General features: G+C 48.0%; 2 protein-coding genes across 2 annotated transcripts; both read left to right on the forward strand.

Moving 5' to 3' along the window:
- Positions 1-2,280, forward strand: LOC308534597 (disintegrin and metalloproteinase domain-containing protein 30-like; the record flags this gene model as incomplete). Its single annotated transcript, XM_081113141.1, has 1 exon — positions 1-2,280. One exon carries the CDS (start codon positions 1-3, stop codon positions 2,278-2,280), a length of 2,280 nt encoding a protein of 759 aa, XP_080969267.1.
- Positions 2,281-8,037: 5,757 nt separating this feature from the next.
- On the forward strand, positions 8,038-10,377 carry LOC308534690 (disintegrin and metalloproteinase domain-containing protein 30-like; the record flags this gene model as incomplete). Its single annotated transcript, XM_081113257.1, has 1 exon — positions 8,038-10,377. One exon carries the CDS (start codon positions 8,038-8,040, stop codon positions 10,375-10,377), a length of 2,340 nt encoding a protein of 779 aa, XP_080969383.1.
- Between the last annotated feature and the right edge of the window lie 13,953 nt (positions 10,378-24,330).

The raw sequence follows: 24,330 nt of genomic DNA on the forward strand, positions 1-24,330 counted from the left end.
ATGAGGTCAGTGAGGACCTTAGTCTCCCAAGGCCATTTGCTCCCAGTGCTGGTCGTGGCGTTGCTCCTGGTTGACTCCCTCGGCGAGGATTTAAGTTTTCACCCGGAGTGGGGGTTTGACTCATCCGAAATCACCATCCCCAGAAAGCTGAGCTTCCGGGGAGGGAAGCAGGGCACGCCCCAACGCGTGTCCTACCTCCTGCAGGTGCAAGGCAAGAAGCATGTCGTCCACCTGTGGCCCAAGAGGTTTCTGTTGCCCCGGCACCTGCAGGTTTTCTCCTACACAGAACAGGGGGAGCTCGTGGAGGATCACCCTTACATACCCAGGGACTGCAACTATGTGGGCGTGGTGGAAGGAGCTGAGGATTCTGAAGCTACTCTCAGCACATGCGCGGGGGGTCTCCGAGGCATATTGAAAATTGATGCCAAATATTACCAAATCGAGCCTCTCAAGGCCTCTCCTAGTTTTGAACATGCCCTCTATCTCCTGAAGAACGAGGGGGGATTTCAGGATCAGCTCTGTGGCGTCACTGGTGATGAAACAGAAGAGCAGATGGCCCAGCCTGACATCATGGCTCGGTATAGCGACTTTGCTGACAGCGTTAAACACCAAAGGTACTTGGAGTTGGCCATGGTCTTTGATCACGATAGATATCTGTATTTGAATTCCAATCTGACTCAAACAATAGAGGATGCCATTCTTATGGCTGGGGTGATAGATACTTACTATCAAGAGATCAGTCTGAGAATACATCTAAAAGGTGTTGAAGTATGGACAACTACAAACAAAGTAAGACTTTCCTATGATAAAATCGTTTCGGCTTTAACCCAGTTTAGGGCATACAGAACACATGCCCTAAATTCTAAGATCCCGGCAGATTGGGAACACATATACATTCAAGGAAACTTTACCGATCACAATTCATGGCACTGGGGGAAGGTGTGTGGTCAGCAATTTGTCGGATCTGGAAGTGTTATTATAGATAGGGATCTCCTTTTACCTGCCATTTGGACTACTCATGAGATAGGCCACAGTGTGGGAATGGAGCATGACACGCAGTACTGCCAATGTAGGGGCCAGCACAGTTGCATCATGGGCACTGGCCGCACTGGGTTTAGCAATTGTAGCTACAACGATTATATAAACTACGTACGTCAAAAAGCAACATGTCTGACGGACATCCCAGGACTAGGGTTTGTGGTTAAGAGATGCGGCAACAAAATTGTGGAAGACAGTGAGGAATGCGACTGCGGTTCGAGAGAGGACTGTGAACAAGACCGTTGTTGCGAACCAGATTGTAAATTCAAACGGGGTGCCACGTGTAGCACGGGACTTTGCTGCCACCAATGTCACTTCCGTCCATCTGGGTACATGTGTCGGGAGGAAGAAAACGAATGTGACCTTGCAGAGTACTGCAATGGGACCTCGAGCTTCTGCCCAAATGACACGTATAAGCACGATGGCACCCCGTGCAAGTATGACGCCCGTTGTTTCCAGAAGGGGTGCTGGTCCACATATATGCAGTGCCAGCGCATTTTTGGATCTGATGCCAGGGAGGCTCCAGATCAGTGCTACGAAGCAGTTAACTTAATAGGGGATCAATATGGCAACTGTGGTATCATTGCAGTTGCTCAGTATGAAAAGTGTACCAAGCAGAACTCCTTATGTGGCAGAGTGCAGTGTATAAACGTCCCAACCCTCCCGGACATGCCAGAGCACATGAGTGTGGTTTCTACTCATCTGCAGAATGAAAATCTGTTGTGCTGGGGCCTAGGCTACCATCCGGCCATGGTATCCATGGGGATTCCTGACCTGGGTGTAATCCACGATGGCACCTCCTGTGGCAAGGGCCAGATCTGCTGGAACAGAACTTGTGTGGATACTTCCATCCTGAAGATTGACTGTGTGCCTGAGAATTGCAATGACAGAGGCTTTTGCAACAATAACAGGAACTGCCACTGCGTGAACGGCTGGGCGCCTCCGCTCTGTGAGGACCAAGGGTACGGGGGGAGCGTTGACAGCGGGCCGCCGAGACAGGGGGAGGAGGAGGTGCCTGCCTCCTTTCGGATCGTGTACCTTTTGATGTTACGCGTTGTTTTGTTTGCCCTCTCCGTGGCTTTAGTGCTTCTCAGGGCATTGGTTGGAGATTTATTAAACCTCAAACAAAAAAGAAAACCACCTACTAACACAGAGATAGGTACTTCAAGGCAAGATGAAGAAATTCAAGTAACATACAAAAAAACAAAAAGAGTAACCTGGAAATCCACACTCGTTTCCTAACACGTGCTCACATAGTAAAGAAGCTTATTGTTTATCCAAAGGCTCCTAACTCTTCCTCCAATTCTTTTTTACTTACTTTTCCTTCTAGTTTTGATCAGCAAATAAATGATATTCTTGTTTGGGAGGCAAACCAGTGCCCTTTGCTTGCCTAGTGTTCGCTTGGCCTAGTTGGTGAGCGAGGCTGGCGTGTCCTGAGAGGAATGCCCTGGTGGCTTTTCTGAACTAAAGCTCTGGATGGTGTGAGTCTCATGCAGTTACAGGGGCTGTCAGGGCAGAGTCCTGCCTCTCAGAATCCCAGCAAACAGAGGGATCCTTTGCCTTTCCCTCGGCCTCCCTCGGTGTGGCCAGTGAGAATGCCTGTGTCTGGCCCCTGCTGAGCAATCAATGGTGACCTCCACGGTTTACAAATGGGAAGCGATGCTCTGCCAGGAGTGTCCCTCAGATAAGCTTTTCGCCCTGGATAGTCACTGTCTGGGCCACTCCAGCTCTGTGGACGTGTGGTCTCTGACTCAAGTGTCTGGGTGACCTCAGTTGGGTTAAGGACACTAATCTACCACACCTCTGGCATTGCACCTCAGTCTATAAATGATGACACACCCTGGTGCTGTCCAGAAAGGAAGAGTCTAACAATATTCTATGCTTTGGGATTCTGCTCACAGAGACACCTCTTGTGTGCGTGTGTGCTGAGGGACACCTGGCTCTAGGTTTGCCACATCCCAAAGTGGAGCAGAGAGTAAGGAACCCCTTCTACCCTCATGTCTGGCTGCAAAAACTCCCTCCCCTTTGTCCGGTGCTCTGTGGGGAGGAGAGGACGACTGGGTGGCCCTTGGAGGAGTCAGTGTCCATCTGTCCTCCACAAAGAGGGTCTCATCCTTCCCAGACCTTGTCAAAACAAAGGTCATAACAAGAAACAAAGAAGGTCCCTACATAATATACAGGGATCCAACAAGAGGATAGAACCCTTATAAACGTAAATGCATCTAATATAGGAGCACCTACATATATTTTTAAAAAACTCTTGGTGAAAAAAATTAAAAAATAAACTCTTGGTGAGCTTTAAGGGTGAGATCAACAACAATACAGTCAAAGTGGGGGACTTTAACACCCCACTGTCATCCATGGATAGATTTTTTCAGACAAAATAATCAACAAGGAAACAGAGACCTTAAATGACACACTAGATCTGATGGATTTACAGAATATTTCATCCCAAAGCAGCAGAATATACACTGAACATGGAACAGTATCAAAGATAGAGCACATTTTAAGGCACAAGACAGCCCTGCCCCCAGCTCTCACCACGCGAGCCGGGAACCCGTCACCCTGGCTGCTCGGGTCGCTGTAAATTTAAATTTCACTTTTTTAAATTTAAATCTATGGACGTAACATCAGTTAATAACATTAACTAAGTTTCACATGTGTACCTTTATATCATCTGTATATGCCATTGTGTGCTCACCAGTGAAAGTCTAGTTTCCTTCTGTCATTATATATTTGAACCCCTTTATCTTCTTCATGCTCCCTCTTTTCTTATCCATAAAATTAAACTACAGGAAACCTCCAGATCACTTCTTTCTGGAGAAAAAACAGACACTCACGAAGTGAATGAGTATCAGAGACTCTAAGTCACTCTGCAGATCTCCTGGAATGTCTGACTTCTGAGATGTGCTTTGTTTGGACTGAAATGCTGCCCGAGAAAGCATCCAGGGTGCTGAGCAGGAAAAAGCAAAAAAAAAAAAAAAAAAAAAAAAGAAGGACACTGTTCACAATTTGAACATCATTAGCACTTAGAGCAGCGGTTCTCAACCTGTGGGTCGCGACCTCTTTGGGGGGGTCGAACGACCCTTTCACAGGGGTCGCCTAAGACCATCGGAAAACACATATATAATTACATATTGTCTTTGTGATTAATCACTATGCTTTAATTATGTTCAATTTGTAACAATGAAAATACATCCTACATATCAGATATTTACATTATGATTCATAACTGTAGCAAAATTACAGTTATGAAGTAGCAACGAAAATAATTTTATGGTTGGGGGTCACCACAACATGAGGAACTGTATTAAAAGGTCACGGCATTAGGAAGGTTGAGAACCATTGACTTAGAGTGTGGACTCAGGAAGGAGACATGACTTGGGTTGGTGAACACACAATACAACATACAGCTGATATAGTATAGCATTGTGCATCTGGAACCTATATAAATGTGTTAGCCAATATCACTCCGATAAATGCAATAAAAAATAAATAAAAAGAATGTGGTTTCAGGAGATGGCCTCAATATGGCTTCCTTGTCTGGAGATTCTTAGGAAAATGTGGATGGGTTGGGATGCTTTGAAGGCTGCCCAACTCTGAAACAGGAATATGGAGGAAATTTGTCTTGGAAATGACTTGGTTTCCTCTTTGCCTCTAAATACACTCTTCATTTTTTTCACCTGTTGTAAGTATGGCAATGGTGATCAACTTGTGTTACACCCATGTTACCATGACTTGGACAATCACAGCAGCACGCTGGGATATGAACCCGGCACTCTGGACTCTACATCAACCATACTGGTCCTTCTGTGAGTGATGAGGCCATATTGCCTCTCTCTCTCTCTCTCTCTCTGCCCACAAAGGAGGCTAGGGTTGCCCTATTCCTTATATACAAGTGGATAACTTTAAGAGATGTGTCCATCCCTTGGCTGACAACCTCTCTTAACCCCCATTTGACCCAGAAGGTCCCAGAAAGCCAGGTAGTCTGTTGTGATTCTTCCCCCAAGACCATGTTTACTTGAGCAGGAAGAGACACCTGCCCACTGGGCCAGTGAGACTTTGTCATTGGAAGGTAGGAGTATGACTCTGTGAGCTCTGGTCTGCAAATGGCCCTGCTTCCTGCTAAGCTCTGCAAAGCCTATTGCTCCAAACTCACTTAAAATCCAAGAGATGCTTTTTTGTGCTCTCACTAAATTCTTTCTGCAGTTTTATTGTTGTTTGCTTGCTTGCTTGTCTATAATCCTTTAAGCTAGTCAAATTGGATTCTGTGACTTCAAACCAAAAATAACTTACTTAGAACAGTGTCCCATCACCCTAGCTGGGTTGCCTCAATGGACAGAGCATCAGCCTATGAACTGAAAGGTCCTGGGTTGGATTCTGGTCAAGGGCACATGCCCTGGCTGCGGGCTCGATCCCATGCAGGAGGCAGCCGATCAATGAGTCTCTCTCATCATTGGCGTTTCTCTCTCTCTCTCCCTCTCCCTTCCTCTCTGAAATTAATAAAAATATATTTAAAAAACAACAACAGTGTCCCATCATAAGAGCACAGGTGAAAGAAGCGATTCCAGGTAGTGCACCCCACTTTCAGTGCCCAGTGAGCGAGAAGCCACATTACAAGCAGCAAGTTGTAAAGTTTCCCTCTGTCTACACACCCATCCAGACCCCAGCCCGCCACCTAGGACCGCATTCTGAATGGGTCGTGGATTCTTACTCTGGAACTCCAGAGTCTATTCATAAATATTTGAATGGATCCTTTTCCCCCGGGGCCCTCCATGCAGGCCTTTCTCCGCCCATTACAAGATGCCTGTATGTGGCCTGGGTCTCTCTGCTTTAAGGCTCCTGATGCCACAGGAACAGGCCTGGCAGCTTTCTGAGAGATTCTGGATCTTCCCTCTCTCTGCTGCCCGCACACCCCTCACAGCTGCTGCCTGCCTTTCTCACTGACAGCTCCTCACACCTTGCCTTCGCTGCCCCCAGGGGACACACCTGACACAGCCTGCCACAGTGACAACCATCCCCCCAGCTCCGCTTCCAGGGGTTTCCAGTGGGCTTGTTCCAATGGGACCCAGAGCAGCCCCGCCACCCTACGGCATCCGTTCAGTGCTGGTAAGCCTCTCAAATTTCTTTTCCTACTGCAGTGTCTCACGTCTGGGGACCAGCCCGGAAGCAACTTGCTTTTGGAGGGTTTCACAAAGATCCATTCAGCCCTGCTGGGGAGTTATCTAAACGCGGGGAGGGGAGGCATTTGCCACTGTGAGGCAGGGGATGTTTTTCATATGCTCGAGCAACTCAAAAAGGACTTTGTTTTCAAACTTGGCATGTGCGGGTCCTGGAAGAAGCCCAGGGCCCTTGACAAGTTTGAAGGAATTCGTTTGGAAATCACAAAGTGAAATGAGGGCAGCTCCCCCACCTTTGCCCCCACCTAGGCCATTGTCCTTAAAGGGAGAGGGAGTTCTCAATACACCAGTGCGCTGTACTGGCAGGTCCGCTCTGACGAAGGCACCCACTGGTTAATCTTCCACTGGTACACTTTCCTTTGATCTGAGACACAGTGCTTCTCTGTCCATTAACCACAGTTGTGACCATAATGACTCCTCCAATTAAGTAAAACAGAATCCAGTGAAACCTGTGAAATGCTGCTGCCGGAGCAAGTAATTCAACACCTTCCCCCCCACACACACTAGACTAGAAAGCACAACCTTGCAAAGATGACTGCATCCCCTACGAGCAGAGACATTTCGGCGGGGGACGGGGGACTCGGCCGGGACAGTTACATCGCACAGGGGAGTCCTCTGGGACACCCGGGTCGCTGTGCAGAAGGGGAAGAGGTTATCTCCAAGGCCCTGGTCACACCTCGCGTGCCCACAACGACTGGGCCATGCTCCTCACAGCCTTCTGGTATCTGGCATCTCTCCTCAGCAGTTCCCAGCAGTTCACGTCTGGCCCCCGGAGGACATCGCTTGTCTGCATTGTTACAAGAGTTTCCTAACTAGTCTTCCTGACTCAGGCTGGTCCTTTCTCCCTTTCCCTGGCTACAGTCCGAATGAATTCCCTAGGACAAACCAGGAATGTTCTTCTAGTGACAGAATCCCTCAACAGACTTATGACCTTGGGGTTTATCCTTCCCAAGGACAAGTCCCTCCATTGTCTGAGCAGGGTCTTCTACAGACCTTTGGGGTCTCCTTTCTCACCCATCACTTACACTGCAAACAAACAGCCACCTGCCTTTTCCCTGAAAGCTCCCGGGTTTAGCTCTTTCTCGGGTACTTTTGTCTTCTGAGATTCTCCCACCAGTGCAACACACACCAGCAACCCACACTGACCCCTGGCACCCCAAGGACACACAAGAGGAAGAACCACCTGGCAGTGTGAGGCCTTCTGGGAAAGGGCCTGTTGCCTGAAGCCAGGGGCCGCCCCGGGTGGAGTAGGGGTGGGGGTCGGGGTGTAGCTTCTACACTGACAGTTTCAGGTTCTGCTGCTGCTCCTGCAGGCTTCCGGCTCCTGCAGGCTCCTGGCTCCTGCCCTTTGTCGCAACCGAGTCCAGTGGGAAACTGGGAACCACGTGGTGGCGGTGTGAGCAGAGAGGCCTATAAACACCGATTCCAGCCGGTGGAGAACATCAGGGCTGTCCCAGGGCCTGTACAAACAGACGGAATGGCACAGGATACAGCCACCTGAACAGGTCTCCTTTCTTCCCACGATTTCTCTACTCCTGCTCCTTTGCCCAAGCTGCTCTCTGACCTTCACCGGCCCTCGAGCCAACAGTCTCTCTTTCTCTTGGATTCTCGCGCACCTTTGTGGCGTTTCTTCCTCGTGCGCCCAACGGCACCGCCCAGAAAACGAACTAGATGCCTTGGACAGGACCTGCGCCCTGACCCATCCTACACCTAGGCTGGCGCTCCAGCACACCCTGCCCTCCGAGCCCCCGCGCTCTGCGCGCCTCTAGCGGCCGCGCCTGGAAGTGCAGGGGCGGACTCACTGGGGAACAGCTGTGCCATGAGGTCAGTGAGGACCTTAGTCTCCCAAGGCCATTTGCTCCCAGTGCTGGTCGTGGCGTTGCTCCTGGTTGACTCCCTCGGCGAGGATTTAAGTTTTCACCCGGAGTGGGGGTTTGACTCATCCGAAATCACCATCCCCAGAAAGCTGAGCTTCCGGGGAGGGAAGCAGGGCGCGCCCCAACGCGTGTCCTACCTCCTGCAGGTGCAAGGCAAGAAGCATGTCGTCCACCTGTGGCCCAAGAGGTTTCTGTTGCCCCGGCACCTGCAGGTTTTCTCCTACACAGAACAGGGGGAGCTCGTGGAGGATCACCCTTACATACCCAGGGACTGCAACTATGTGGGCGTGGTGGAAGGAGCCGAGGATTCTGAAGCTACTCTCAGCACATGCGCGGGGGGTCTCCGAGGCATATTGAAAATTGATGCCAAATATTACCAAATCGAGCCTCTCAAGGCCTCTCCTAGTTTTGAACATGCCCTCTATCTCCTGAAGAACGAGGGGGGATTTCAGGATCAGCTCTGTGGCGTCACTGGTGATGAAACAGAAGAGCAGATGGCCCAGCCTGACATCATGGCTCGGTATAGTGACTATACTGGACCCTCGATGCACCAAAAATATTACGAATTAGGCCTGGTCTTTGATCATGAGAGATTTGAGTTTTCAAATTCCAATATTACCGATATCACCAATGATGCCATTCTTCTGACTTCGATCGTCGATACTTACCTTCAGGAAGTCCGTACGAGAGTACAACTGCGTGCACTTGAAGTATGGTCAGATCAAGACAGAGTGAATATTAATTTTCCAACATTACAGCAAGCTCTAGGCCAATTTTTGATATACCAAAGAAATATACTAAGTCGACAGTTTAAAGTAGATTGGTCCCAACTATTCATAAAAAGACATTACGTTGATGCTCTCGCATGGTCCTGGGGAATAGTGTGCACGGAGAGGTATGCAGGATCTGTATCTGTTTTTCGAGACACAAGCATCCTTGGACCTGCCACTTGGACCGCTCACAATCTGGGCCATAGTTTGGGAATGAGCCACGATGGGCCATTGTGCAGGTGTAGGGGTCGACGGAGTTGCATCATGGGCACTGGACGACATGGGTTTAGCAATTGTAGTATTATTCAGTTTTTCAACCACGTTCATAAAGAAGCAAACTGTCTAAATAATATCCCAGGAGAAGATTATGTGGTTAAGAGATGCGGAAACAAAATTGTGGAAGACGAAGAGGAATGTGACTGTGGTTCCTTAGAGGACTGTGAAGACGACCTTTGCTGTGAACCAGGTTGCAGGCTCAGACCGGGTGCCAACTGTAGCTTTGGACTTTGCTGCTCTGAATGTCAGTTTCGTCCATCGGGATATATGTGTCGGAAGGAAGAAACCGAATGCGACCTTGCAGAGTACTGCGACGGCACCTCCAATTTCTGCCCAAATGACACGTATAAGCAGGATGGCACCCCGTGCAAATACAGCGCCCGTTGTTTCCAGAAGGGGTGTCATTCTGCATATATGCAGTGCCAAAGCATTTTTGGGTCTGATGCCAGGGAGGCACCCACCCAGTGCTTTGAAACAGTTAATTCAATAGGGGATCAATATGGGAACTGTGGGATGATAGGAGCTGGTAACTATAAAAAGTGTACTAAGAGGAACACGGTATGTGGCAGGGTGCAGTGTATAAACGTCGAAACCCTCCCTGACATGCCAGAGCACACGAGCATCGTTTCTACTCATCTGGAGGATGAAAATCTGATATGCTGGGGCCTCGGCTACCGTCTGTCCTTGGTGCCCATGGGGATCCCTGACCGGGGTGTGGTCTATGATGGCACCTCCTGTGGCACAGACCGGATATGTGTGAACACAACTTGTTACAATATTTCAATCCTGCGCTTTGACTGTATGCCTGAGAAGTGCAACCACAGAGGCTATTGCAACAATAACAAGAACTGCCACTGCATGTACGGCTGGGCGCCTCCGCTCTGTGAGGAGCAAGGGTACGGAGGGAGCATTGACAGCGGGCCGCCGGGAGAGCTGCCGGAGGAGGTGTCCGCCACTGTCCAGGTCGTGTCCCTTATGTTATCTCGCATTGCTTTATTAGTCATCTCCGTGGTTATCGTGTTTTTCAGGCGATTGATAGGAAGCTATTTAAATCACAAAGAGATAAAACCCGAAGAAGTAAAATCCAAAGAAGTAAAACCAGAAGAAGTAAAACCTGAAGAGATAAAACCCAAAGAGATAAAACCCAAAGAAAAACAAGCACCACCCGCTGACACTGAAGTGACAAAACCCCCAGCAAAACAATCTAAAAAAAAGAAGAAGAAGGGACCCAAGTAGCCCTCAGTCACTCAGTAACACAGGATCATATCTTGAACAAGTTTATCATTTATCCAAATGGCTCTTCATTCTTCTCCAAACTCTTTCCCACTTAATTTTCCTTCATGGTTGATCAGCAAAATAAATGATATTCTTGTTTGGGAGACAAACCAGTGCCCTTTGCTTGCCTAGTGTTCGCTTGGCCTAGTTGGTGAGCAAGGCTGGCGTGTCCTGAGAGGAATGCCCTGGTGGCTTTTCTGAACTAAAGCTCTGGATGGTGTGAGTCTCATGCAGTTACAGGGGCTGTCAGAGCAGAGTCCTGCCTCTCAGAATCCCAGCAAACAGAGGGACCCTTTGCCTTTCCCTCGGCCTCCCTCGGTGTGGCCAGTGAGAATGCCTGTGTCTGGCCCCTGCTGAACAATCAATGGTGACCTCCACGGTTTACAAATGGGAAGCGATGCTCTGCCAGGAGTGTCCCTCAGATAAGCTTTTCGCCCTGGATAGTCACTGTCTGGGCCACTCCAGCTCTGTGGACGTGTGGTCTCTGACTCAGGTTTGGGTGACCTCATTGGGTTAGGACACTAATCTCTTGCTTTGCATCTCAGTCCATAAATGACGACACCCTCCTGGCAGTATTCAGAGGACAAGGATCTAACAATATTCTGTGCTTTGGGATTCTGCTCACAGGGACACCTCGCTCTAGGTTTGCCACTCCCCCTAAGTGGGGCAGAGGAGCGTGAGAAACGCCTCCCACATCCCAGGACCCCCCTGTCTGCTCCCCCTTTTTCTGGTGATTTGGGGGGGGGGCTGAGTAGGCCTTGGGAGGAGTCAGTGTCCACCTCTCCTGCCCAGGAAGCGTCTCATCCTTCGAAGACCTTGTCAACCCAGGTGTTTTCAGTCTTGTTCTAGGCCAGTGGTCGGCAAACTCATTGGTCAACAGAGCCAAATATCAACAGTACAACGAATGAAATTTCTTTTGAGCGCCAAATTTTTTAAACTTAAACTATATAGGCAGGTACATTGTTATTTACTTAATTAGGGTGCTCTCAGGCTTAGGAAGAGCCACACTCACGGGGCCAAAGAGCCACATGTGGCTCGCGAGCCGCAGTTTGCCGACCACTGTTCTAGGCTGAGCCTGCCTGCTGTTCTCTCACCGGGCCCCAGGGCACCTCCTCCTCCAAGGACCACAAGTCCACTGTCCACCACCCCAGCATCCTCTCATCTTAGCGACATCATTCTTCTCATTACAGAAGAGGGTGAGCATGCTTCATGATAGTGGTCCCCGTGGTCTGTTTGGGGGCTATTTTTACTCAGAGGACATCAAAATAACCTGTATTTTGTGGTGGTCAAGCTTGGTCATCACTAGAAAAGGTTCTGAAAGAAAGCAAGGACATTGATTTACAGCCCCCATGCTGACAATGATGGCTGCTGTGTATTGAGAGTTCACTGCATGCCAGGCAATGTCTCACGTGTATTACTGTCATACTCCTGACAATAACTCTGTGAGGAGGTGGTGTTTTCCTGTTTTCTGAAAGAGAAATTGAGGCACAACAAGGTTAAACCACCTGCTCACAATTATGTAACTAATAAGTAATGACATTGTTCAAGGAAACATTATATAGACATTATGAAAGTGAATTTAGAGAGAGGACAAAAAATTTTAATTGTGATAAAATGCACATAATATTTACCATCTTTCCCATTTTTCTACTGTATTCAGAAATAATTGACAAATGTAATTGAAGAGATATAAAGTGTACAATGTGGTGGTTTGATACACATATACATTGTGGAATGACTACCAAGATCAAAATAATGAAAAGATCTGTCACCTCACATAGTTAATTTGGGGCGGGGGGGGGGGGGGGGGTGGCACTGATGAGGATGCTTAATGAGAACTCTAAGCAAATTTCCGGTACATTATTAACAAGTATCATCACCATGCTGTACATTAGATTCTCAGAACTATATTACTTGTAAGTGATAGTTTGTACCCTTTGACCTCCATCTACCCATTTTCCCCTTCCCCCCCAGCCTCTGGCAACCACCATTCTATTCTCTGTTTCTATGAAATGAATGTGGTTTTTTTTTACATTCTACATATAAGTAATACCACATAGACTCTGTGAATCTCTGTCTGCCTTCTTTCAGTTAGCATAATGCCCTCCAGGTTCTTCCATGTTGTTGCAAATGGCAGGGTTTCCTTTTTACAGCTGAATAATATTCCAGGCCAGGCTGGGGGAGGGGAGGCCTGTGATGACCTGGGAAGAAGCAGATATCTATGCAGGAGGAGAGTCAAGATCGGAGGTAGTCTCAGAAGCATTGCAAGGAAGATGCTGTGGTCAACAGGGAAAATACTGAGCAGAGTTGAAGAACCACTGAATTTATTTATTTTTTATATTTTTATTGAATTCAGAAAGGGGGAGAGAGAGAAACATCAATGATGAGAGAGAATCATTGACCAGCTGCCTCCTGCACACCCCACACTGGGGATCAAGCCTGCAACCCGAGCATGTGCCCTTGACCTGGGAATCGAACCTGGGACCCTTCAGTCCACAGGCCAACACTCTAACTACTGAGCCAAACCAGTTAGGGCAAGAAACACTGAATTTAGCCAAAGGGAGGTTGGAGTCACTTGAGTAAGGAATGAACTGTGAGGAATGGCTGAGGAGCGATGCCAGACACCAGAAGGTTGTGATGTGAGTGGGGCATTAGGAAGGGAGGTCACAGGTCTAGACCAGATCTTCATGAAATTGGATGTGAAGCTAGAGAAGAGGTAGGGAAGTCTCTGAGGGTACAATGTGGTAGAAAGTGGGATTGGGAAATGGAAGGGTCCTGGCCGTCGCGTGGGCTGCTGGGAAAGCCCCATCAGGCTGCCTGGCTCTGCCTCTCCGAGAGGATGGAGGTCTCTGGGCACTGGGAGCAGCGAAGGAAGAGGCAGGGGCACCAAGATGAACTCGGGAGGGAGCAGAACTTGGGAGTGTAATGAGGAGACAATAAGGGAAGGGTGAGTCCGAAGGCTGTTTTCTCTGGGAAGTCAGCTGCTGAGCTGAGGAATCAGTGGGAGGATATGAAGAAGAGGCGAACTCAGGGGAGGGCCAACTAGGGGGAAATTCAAGGAACACCAAGTGTGTTGAGCTCTACTAAGGTTGGAGCTCCCAAGGTCCAGCCATGCTTTGTTCCAACAACACGCTTCTTTGTCCTTTCAATTAACCCACTTGAAGTTGAGCTTGCTGGGGCATAGTTCTCCATCATAAACTGATTTTAACTGTAAGGGTCACCAATGAACTGTGAGCACAAAAGCCAGGCCTACCTCTGCTTTGGTCCCATTCTCTTCCTTGTAAGATAAGGAAGAGGTTCCAATCACCTCTAAAGTCTCCTTTGTCTTTGATATCCTGTAATTCTGGTTCCTTTTCAACTACTTTGTTTTTTGAAGCAGGCACCCTAAAGGAACTGACTGAATGCCTCCTGTCTCCTGGGTCCAGGCATTCCTGGGGTTCTTTCAGATAAGAGGTTCTTGGGTTGCTGTATTCACAGCACTGAGCCAACTCCGTGGCCACCTGGGCCATGGCCAAATGTTTGCCCGTCAGATGTGGACATAAAGGGAGGAGACATTTACAAAGCTTGAGTGTTATAAGTTGTGTCGTCTCTTAAGGAAACACACGTAAGACTTTGCAATAAAACCATAAGATTTACTAATTTTAAGGCTGAACCCCATGAAGGATGCCCATAAAATTCTTATCTAAAGAATGTTCAGGAAATTGTTGAACAAAGACATCGTCATTCGAAGAGATATAAAGAGGCTCTCTCGGCTAAGCATATGGGCTATATGAGAGAGGAAAGTAAACAACAAAAGACCCCATCTCTGCTCTGGGACAACAACGGATGTCTCCTTAAAAAAACAACAACAAAAAACTCTTGTATTTGACTCTATTCTTTGACCACAGACTCAAATTTGATGCCCCCTGGTCTCAGAAGCATTGCATGGAAGAGGTCATGGTCAATACCTGCATTCCTCTCTTTTAAATCTTATCAATACCTGGGTTTCTAGAAATGATAGATTTTTTTGATCATCCTTATCTTCAAGGGTTACCAAGAAGGAACAAAAGATACATTTCCCTGCCCCAAAAGCACAGGTGTAATGAATGAATCACCAGGAGACACTTCCCTGCCAATGACCCCAGAGCCTCCTCTGCCCTAATCATTTGAGTACCCCGTGTGATCTGACAGGAACTCACACGGGTCCTAGGATTCCTTACACAATTAGCCCACTTCCTAAAGCCCAGGTGATGGTGGTGAAGGTGTCCCTGGAGGCCATAGTCTTGGTCCTGAAGTCATCAGCCATGTCTCCGGTTAGACCAGGGGTGGGCAAACTTTTTGACTCGAGGGCCACAATGGGTTCTTAAACTGGACCGGAGGGCCGGAACAAAAGCATGGATGGAGTGTTTGTGTGAACTAATATAAATTCAAAGTAAACATCATTACATAAAAGGGTACAGTCTTTTTTTTTTTTTAGTTTTATTCATTTCCACGGCTGGGTTAGACCAATGCTAACATGTAGATGGAAAACCCCTTTGGAAATAGCAAAAGCTTTCTCCCCTCTCGTAAAGAGTGGTGGGAATGCATAAAGGTTTAACCACTTTAGGTAAAAGTCTGGCAGATTCTTAAAATTAAACAAATACCTATTCACATATTCTATTACTCAGTAATCCCTAGGTGTTCATCGAAAAGAAATTAGAACATGTCCACAAAATGACTTACATGAAAATGTTCATAACAACTTTATTATTAGAGCAAAAACTGGGAACATCCAGGTATCTGTCTATAGGATGGATCAACTGTGATATATTCATTCTATGGAAAGCAAAAAGAGAACAATGAAAAAGAAACAAAGTCGTACACAAACGAGTATGTACCCTTTAATTCCAGTGATAGAAGTCCTGGGGTTTAAGATTAATCCATGATGGAAAAAATCAGAGCAGCACTTTCCCATGGAGGGAGGAATTGATTGGGAAAGGGTGATGGAGAGGTTCTATATCTTCCCAGAGGTTTGGTTGGCATGTTAATATGCACTTGTCAAAACTCTGCAGATGTATGCTAGGCATGTGTGCATTGTGTTGTATGTAAAATTTACCTCAAAAATCTTTTTAAATCTGCAAGTAAATATTCAACTTTAGTAAATGATATGTATGATGAAGTATTTAGAGGAAAGTGTACAGATGTCTCCGATCTACTTTGAAATGCACTTAAGCCCTGCCATGGTGGCTCAGTGGTTGAGTGTCAACTTGTGAATCAGGAGGTCGAGGTTTGATTCCCAGTCGGGGCACATGACCAGGTTGCAGGCTCGATCCTCAGTGTGGGTCGTGCAGGAGGCAGCTGATCAGTGATTCTCTCTCATCACTGATGTTTATATCTATCCCTTCCTCTCTGAAATCAATTGTTTTAAAGAAATGGGTTTAAAAAAACAACAACAACATGGGTTGATAGGTGATTGGGAGTTAGTTAAGACATCAATATACAATATAGCAAGAACAGTAAAATGCTCATGATGGAGCCTAAGTGACCGGTGTACAGGTAAAAGTATACTTTGTTTTGTGTTTGAAAATGCATGTGACAACGCAGCACTTCAAGTCTTTGGAGATCCTACAGGAGGGATACTTACTGCCTTCTCCGTCATGTCAGCCACACTGAGATTGGCCACGTTCATCAGCACTCCACTTCCCCCCACCCCAGAATATATTGTAAAAGTGTCCATTTAAAAAAAAAAAATCTGATATGTATTAAGTTCTTACTATGTACCAAGCACAATGCAAAACTCTTTGCACTCATGATCTCATTTAATATTCAAAACTTTCCTATGGTAGATGTACAATTCATATCTGAGTAAGAAAATAGAGTATTTTGGGGGCTCAGTATCTACTGCCAGCCCCCCACCTAGTAAGTGGCAGAACCTGGTGAGAACCCGGGTCTCTGATGCCAAAAGCCAGACACCAACAACGATGCTCGCCTGCCTCCCTCCAAGTCCATTATTTGAGTTAGAAATGCCTCAGAAATTATCCGCTCCGCTGCCATTGCGTTAGAGACAGTAATGAGGCCCAGAAAGGCAGTATCCCTCCTGTAGGATCTCCAGGATCACCGTATGAATCCTCTTCTGTTTAAGGCCTGGGCCGTTTTCTCCGGGGAGTTGTTAATCCCGTACTCTGTGATTAGTGGCAGCACCGGCAACGCATGTCTTAGGTTTTGAATGACCAGGAAAGTGGTAAAAGACTGGCCACACCAAGTGACGCCAGGGTGTGGGGCGCCTGGAGTTCTCATTCATTGCTTCTGGGAGTGTAAGATGGTTCCAATGTGCTGGAAAACTGCCCCTTTCAAACCAACTCAAATATCCACGCACCCCACAGCCCAGCCATCCCACTCCTCGTCGTGGAATGAGAACAATGTCCACCAGAGACTAAGCATGTCCATTGCAGCTTTAGTCAGAAGCTGGAAATAGCCACCCTGACCATCAACCAAGAATGAGTAACCATATAACAGTCTGTGCTGCTATGTTCACGCAGGCAAAGGCTACTCAGCGTGAGCAAAGCACAAGTTACTAATACAGGCGACATGTGGAAGCGTCACAAAAGCCTTACGTCAAGTGTAAAAAAGCCAGACAGAGTACATGTTACATGATTTCATTCATGTGAAGTTTTTTTAAAAGGCAAAATGAATCTATGGTGCTCAGAGTCAGAATAGGTATTGTCTTGGTGGGGGATTGACTGGCAAGGGGCAGGAGAAAAATTTCTGGCGTGATGAGAATGTTCTATATCTTTATCTTGGTTGTTGTTACACAGGTGTATGAAATTGTCAAAATCCTTCAAGCTTCATATTTAAAGTGTGTGCATTTTATGCAATGTAAATGATACCTCATAAAATAATATCATAAAAAAATCTTTTTTTAAATGCAAAACAAGACAAATGAAACAAGGAATTTGGCAACAAGGAGAACCACATTTCACCTAGTAATTTTGAAGATGTGATATGGTAAGCCCCCTTCCCCTCACTCCACAAGAGAAACAAGTGGATAATAGTACAATGGAAATAAAATTAAGTGACTGAAAGAGTGAGGGAAGGAAGGAAGGGAAGGAGGCTGGCAGGGAGAGAGGAGGCTGGTCACGTACAGACTTTTCACTTGACCTCTCTGTGGCATAACTTCCATTGCCACCTCTTGAGCGAATCAGCTGATACTTTCGATCGGCTAGAGCTCTCCCCACAGCAGATAACAGATGGTCCAGAGAGATGGAGAAGGAGAGATGGAGAAGAGGAGGTGGAGAAGGGGAGATGGAGAAGGAGAGATGGAGAAGGAGAGATGGAGAAGAGGAGGTGGAGAAGGAGAGATGGAGAAGAGGAGGTGGAGAAGAGGAGGTGGAGAAGGAGAGATGGAGAAGGAGAGATGGAGAAGAGGAGGTGGAGAAGGGGAGGTGGAGAAGGGGAGGTGGAGGAGGGGAGGTGGAGAAGGAGAGATGGAGAAGACGAGGTGGAGAAGGAGAGATGGAGAAGAGGAGGTGGAGAAGGGGAGGTGGAGAAGGGGAGGTGGATAAGGGGAGATGGAGAAGAGGAGGTGGAGAAGGGGAGGTGGAGGAGGGGAGGTGGAGAAGGGGAGGTGGAGAAGGGGAGGTGGAGAAGGGGAGGTGGAGGAGGGGAGGTGGAGAAGGGGAGGTGGAGAAGGGGAGATGGAGAAGGGGAGATGGAGAAGGGGAGGTGGAGGAGGGGAGGTGGAGAAGGAGAGATGGAGAAGAGGAGGTGGAGAAGGAGAGATGGAGAAGAGGAGGTGGAGAAGGAGAGATGGAGAAGAGGAGGTGGAGAAGGAGAGATGGAGAAGAGGAGGTGGAGAAGGGGAGGTGGAGAAGAGGAGGTGGAGAAGGGGAGGTGGAGAAGGGGAGGTGGAGAAGGGGAGGTGGAGAAGGGGAGGTGGAGAAGGGGAGGTGGAGAAGGAGAGATGGAGAAGAGGTGGAGAAGGGGAGGTGGAGAAGGGGAGGTGGAGAAGAGGAGGTGGAGAAGGGGAGGTGGAGAAGGAGAGATGGAGAAGGGGAGGTGGAGAAGGGGAGGTGGAGAAGGGGAGGTGGATAAGGGGAGATGGAGAAGGGGAGGTGGAGGAGGGGAGGTGGAGAAGGGGAGGTGGAGAAGGGGAGGTGGATAAGGGGAGATGGAGAAGGGGAGGTGGAGGAGGGGAGGTGGAGAAGGGGAGGTGGAGAAGGGGAGGTGGAGAAGGGGAGGTGGAGAAGGGGAGGTGGAGAAGGGGAGGTGGAGAAGGGGAGGTGGAGGAGGGGAGGTGGAGAAGGGGAGGTGGAGGAGGGGAGGTGGAGAAGGGGAGGTGGAGAAGAGGAGGTGGAGAAGGAGAGATGGAGAAGGAGAGATGGAGAAGAGGAGGTGGAGAAGGGGAGGTGGAGAAGGGGAGGTGGAGAAGAGGAGGTGGAGAAGGGGAGGTGGAGAAGGGGAGGTGGATAAGGGGAGATGGAGAAGGGGAGGTGGAGGAGGGGAGGTGGAGAAGGGGAGGTGGAGAAGGGGAGGTGGAGAAGGGGAGGTGGAGAAGGGGAGGTGGAGAAGGGGAGGTGGAGAAGGGGAGGTGGAGGAGGGGAGGTGGAGAAGGGGAGGTGGAGGAGGGGAGGTGGAGAAGGGGAGGTGGAGAAGGGGAGGTGGATAAGGGGAGATGGAGAAGGGGAGGTGGAGGAGGGGAGGTGGAGAAGGGGAGGTGGAGGAGGGGAGGTGGAGAAGGGGAGGTGGAGGAGGGGAGGTGGAGAAGGGGAGGTGGAGAAGGGGAGGTGGAGGAGGGAGCTTGCTCTCTGCCACCTGTCCCTGCATTGGGGCTGAGTGAGTGGGTATAGACTCCAGCTCTTCCCAGCTGTGAGTTAATGAACATCCTCAGTTAATGACTCATTTCCTCTCTGCTGATAGGATTGGTTCCAGGATTACCAGATGCTACAGGGCTTGCTTGCAGAAGTGCTCCTGATCAATATCTTTGTCAAATACGAAAGGATGAAGTCCAAGACTGTAAAAATGTGCACCGTGTTGGGGGGGGGGGGGTTGGAGAGGAGGAATTCTTCCATAGTGTTTGCTTAAAAAACAAGTAGTTCATGCTGTTTTCTTAGGGTTTAGACGTTTCTAAAAGTTCAAGGCTCACCCTCTCATTATGCAGTCCCTTTAGACTTTCCCCGGGTCCCTCTATCAGACTTCACTTCCCACATTCTCCTGAAGCACTTTTCTCTCATCTTTTTCACACTGTCCGTTCCATTAGGTGATGCACACCCCAGGCCCCCGCCTGGCTGAGGCGCTTTTTTCATGCCAACCTAATATAAAAAAATAACAGCCTTTGAAAACCTTCCCACAGGCACCATCAGGAAAGTAGTAGCTGCTCATTAGTTAAAAGGACGACTAAGTGACTCGCTGCCACAACGATGCTGGAGGCGACCTGTCCTTGACCTCAAACGATGAAGCTGTGAGAAGCTCCAGGACTGGACTCAAAGGCAGCTCCCTGGTCGTCTGAAAAGGAAGGCGAAGGGACAGTCGCTCAAGCTTCCGTCAGGAAGCCCGAGTCAGAAAGCCTCCTGCAGATGCGACAAAGACTCTTAGCGAAGTATAGCCTGGGCGTCAGCTTGGCGAGCTAATGAAACTGAACTGAAATCCAAGTGCTACATCTCCCCTCCCCCAACACCCCCCCCCCAATTCCTTCGAGTTCTCCGCATTCACTTCTTCAACATGGCCCTCTGTCTCTAGGCTCCCTCGAGAATAGGAACTAACTCTCTTTTGTTTCACATGTACCTGTTTCTACAAAAAATGCCGGCTCGCATCTCCTTGCTCTCCTGTCAACATGGTAGCCACCAGCCACGTGCAGCGCCAGGGAGCACCAGCCCCGTGGGAACCTCAGAACAGGGATGGGTCTGCATCTGCGTGAAGAAACAGGCTCTTCCGGCCCGACCCCAGCAGCAGCCTGGAGCCCTTCTCTGTCGGTATGGCTCCCCAAGCAGCAAACTCCCTCCCTCTCTCTATCTCTCACCCAGTTTTTAGTAAGCCTCTTCCCTTTTGAATCTGTGTGGACTGCTCTCATTTCTTTTTTTTTTAATATATTTTTTTATTTATTTTAGAGAGAGAGGGAGAGAGAAACATCAATGATGAGAGAGAGTCATTGATTGGCTGCCTCCTGCACGCCCTACACTGGGGATGGAGCCCACAACCCGGGCATGTGCTCTGACCGGGAATCGAACCGTGACATCCTGGTTCACAGGTCAACGCTCAACCACTGAGTCACGTTGATGGGGCTGCTGTCTTGATTTCTACTCTGAAAGGGGGCAAGAATCACTCCATCGGTGACATGAGGAATTGTGCAACGTGGAAGGTTTTTATAGGAAACCAGACAAGAAAGTTATTAGCAAAAAGGGAAGAAAGGATTGTTCCAGGTAAGGTCGCCTGTCTTGGGAGGGAGGGAGTGGCAGGGGTCTCATAGGCACAGGACCTAGTCGCTGATCAGGACATTCCAGCTTCAGTCTCCACTCCTGAGAGGAGCAGGTGCTGCAGCTGAGTCTTGCTTTGCTATCCTGGGCCAAGCGGCCCCACCTGGGTCCTTGGTTCTTCTCTCTCTCTCTCTCTCTCTCTCTCTCTCTCTCTCTCTCTCACTGAATGTTTGTGGAACCATCTCAAGGGCTCATATTTGATTTTCCATCAGAAAATTCACTCTGTTGTCTGCCTTTTGAACCGCCCTCCTCTTCCCAGACAGGTATCGCCACCTGTGGAGATGCATCAATTAAGTGTTGGCATGCGCAGGCGTCTTTCCCAGGAGCTGAGTAGCATCACCACGTGGAGGAAGGTAAGGTGCTTCATCTGGGCGTAGAGCATGATTCTGCCAAGGGAGGAAATAAACCACTTCTCTCTCCCAAAGGTGACTGTCTTCTCAATAACAACAATACGCCTGGCCGGTGTGACTCGGTGATTGAGCATCGACCTATGAACCAGGAGGTCACGGTTTGATTCCTGGTCAGGGCACATGCCCGAGTTGTGGCTTGATCCCCAGTGGGGACATGCAGGAGGCAGCTGATCAATGATTTTCTCTCATCATTATGTGTCTATCTCTCCCTCTTCCTTCCTCCCTCTGAAATCAATAAAACCATCTATCTTTTTAAAAGTTATGTGCTCTTTTGAGGGTAGTTAGCTTATTTCAAAGATGTGTAAAACTAGATGCACACCACAGAAATAATAAAAGCTTATAGGAAAATACTACGAACAAAATCGAATGAGTAATGAAGAAACTCCCAACAAACGTCCCTCTCCCCGCAAAGATAGATAATTTAAGGTTTTCTGAGTTCCATTTTTATTTCCCCGATGCAGTGCCATTTCGATTCTTGTTGCTGGTTTGTGGTTTTAGGATTCTGTTTTTCTAAATTTCATGTACGGTGTGTCTACATGTAGAAGATACTTTAATAATTCTACTCAGGAGTCAGTGGGCCTTTTCAATTCAGATGTCTCTCCAGTGACCTTGGTCTTGCATCCCACACTTTTATGTGGGTTCAATCAAGGCCCACCTCTGGCGCTAACTAGTGGGGAGTCAGGGAAAGAACTCTTAAAGTCTTAGGAGCATCTACTTCTGTCTAATCTCCTCTTTCCTCTCTCATCTCAAGACTAACAATCTTTATCTAGTGGCGTGGAGCTAGCAGAGCGAGGGGGAGGACAGGGGAAGATTTACCTAATCACATGTTTTGTCAAAGCTTTCCTCTCTTACACCTGGACCAGTGCTTTGAACTGAAAAGCCTGGGAGTTCCTATCACTGTTCTCTACTGTGCTATGAAGCAATGACAATGCCCATTCAGCTGCCCAAAGGGGAAGGGGCTTGTGTTTAACAGGAAGTGTAAAAAATATAACTCATTGGTAATACCAACCACACACAGTTAGTGAGGAAACTGAGCCTTCAGAGAGGTTGGGCAACATGCCCAGTGGTACACGGTGTGTGGGCAACAGAATGAGGACCTGAACCAGGACCCATGGGAAGCAACCCTGGTGATATTTCTTCAGAGCATCGTCAGAATGGCAGAGGGGCAGGGTTGGCGCTTCAGAGAGAAAGCCTGTATGTCCACCACACGGGGAATTGCCTATATCCTGCCCCGATGGCAACTCCTTTCTGTGAGGCTACAAACATGACGAGTCCCCAGAATTGAAGTGGGGCATCTTTACAGAAAAGAAGGGGAAATACAGCAAAGGGATGAAAAGAGAGACCAAAGAAAAAGTAAGTACGGGAGAGGAAGATGGGCTATCGCTGATGACAGGATTTTGCCAGTTGAGAGAACGTGGGCTGTAAAGAACAGATTCTGTGTGCAAACAGGGAGAGGTTTCCCTTCTGTTTGCTGAAAACACAGCTTACAGCCTTTGTCAAGCCATCCCTCAGACCGTGTGCTCCGGCCGCAGATAAGACTTTTATGGATGGATTATTTGTAAACAATGTTATTGCTCTATGATTAAAACAACGGTTATATAATTCCTGAGGGAAGAAGATATAAGAGCTGCAGAAACTGCCCCAGGGTCTCTCAGAAGGCTGAAGAAGGCGGTCCTCAGAGCCTTGCATGCCAACCAGGTAACCCTCCTGCTCTCTGCCAGCTATTCACTGGGCAGAAACGATAAGTTGCAGCTTTAATGGTGTTGGGCATGCTTCTGGCTGTTTTGTTTGATATATGAATGACCTATTTTCTTCCTTCCCCCATTAGTAAGAGTATTGGCTTTGGCCTCAAATAGTGCAGGGTTAAATCATGGCTCTGCAATCAAGCAGCTGTGGAACTTTAAGAAAGTTAATCTTTTGTTTTTTTAATCTTCACCCAAGGATATGTTTATTGATTTTTTAGAGGCGTGGGGAGAGAGAAACATCGATGTGAGAGAAACATTGATCAGTTGCCTCCCATACCTGGCCCAACCAGGAATTGGACCCACAACCTAGGTAAGTGCCTCAACCAGGAATTGAACCCACAACGTTTTGGATGCTGTTGCAACCAACTGAGCCACCCAGTCAGGGCAGGAAAGTTACTTTTTTAAAAATATGTTTTTATTGATTTTTAGAGAGAGAGAGGAAAGGAGAGGGATAGAGAGATAGAAATATTGATTAGAGAGAAACATCATTGATCGTTTGCCTCCTTCCTGCATGCCCCTCTCTAGGGTTCAAGCTCAAAACCCAGGCATGTGTCCTGATCAGGAATGGAATCGGTGACCTCTTGGTTCCTAGGTTGACACTCAACCACTGAGCCACACCGGCTAGGCAAGAAAGTTAATCCTAATGAATGTCAGCATCCTCGTAAATGAGCTAATGGTACCTGCAGTACAGCCTAGTTATGAGAGTTAAATTAGATGAGATGTAAGAATTCCATGAATGTCGGTTTGTTAACATTCATTTGTAGATTAGTCAGAAAGATGCTGTACCTCCCTCCCCCCAAACAGTTGGCTTAACAGAGGAGTTCTTGCTATTTGTGTTTCAGGGGGATTTCGGAACATGAGAATACCTCCATCACTTGGGAAGGAAGTTTGTCAGAGTGCCGGGCTAATGCAGTGATTTAAAGGAGGGGGGTGGCCCTAGCTGGTGTGGCTCAGTGGATAGAGTGTTGGCCTGCGAACTGAAGGGTCCCAGGTGTGAGTCCAGTCAAGGGCACATGCCCAGGTTGCAGATTTGATCCTCAGTGGGGAGCATGCAGGAGGCAGCCAATCAGTGATTTTCTCTCATCATTGATGTTTCTATCTCTTTTCCTCTCCCTTCCTCTCTGGAATCAATAATAAATATATTTTAAAAAATAAAATAAAAATAAAGGAGGGAGGGTGGTCATCACAGCCCCACACTCTTCATCCTTTTGTTTCCTCTTTATTAACTGTATCCAGGTGTCCATATGGAGTCTAATATAGAGCTAATCTTTTGATTTTCCAGGAAAGTTTCCATTTCAAAGTCATGTTCTATTGTTCCCCTTAAGCAATGTA

The sequence above is a fragment of the Myotis nattereri genome, assembly GCF_964212035.1.
Source record: "Myotis nattereri genome assembly, chromosome: 18".
Classification (NCBI taxonomy): domain Eukaryota; kingdom Metazoa; phylum Chordata; class Mammalia; order Chiroptera; family Vespertilionidae; genus Myotis; species Myotis nattereri.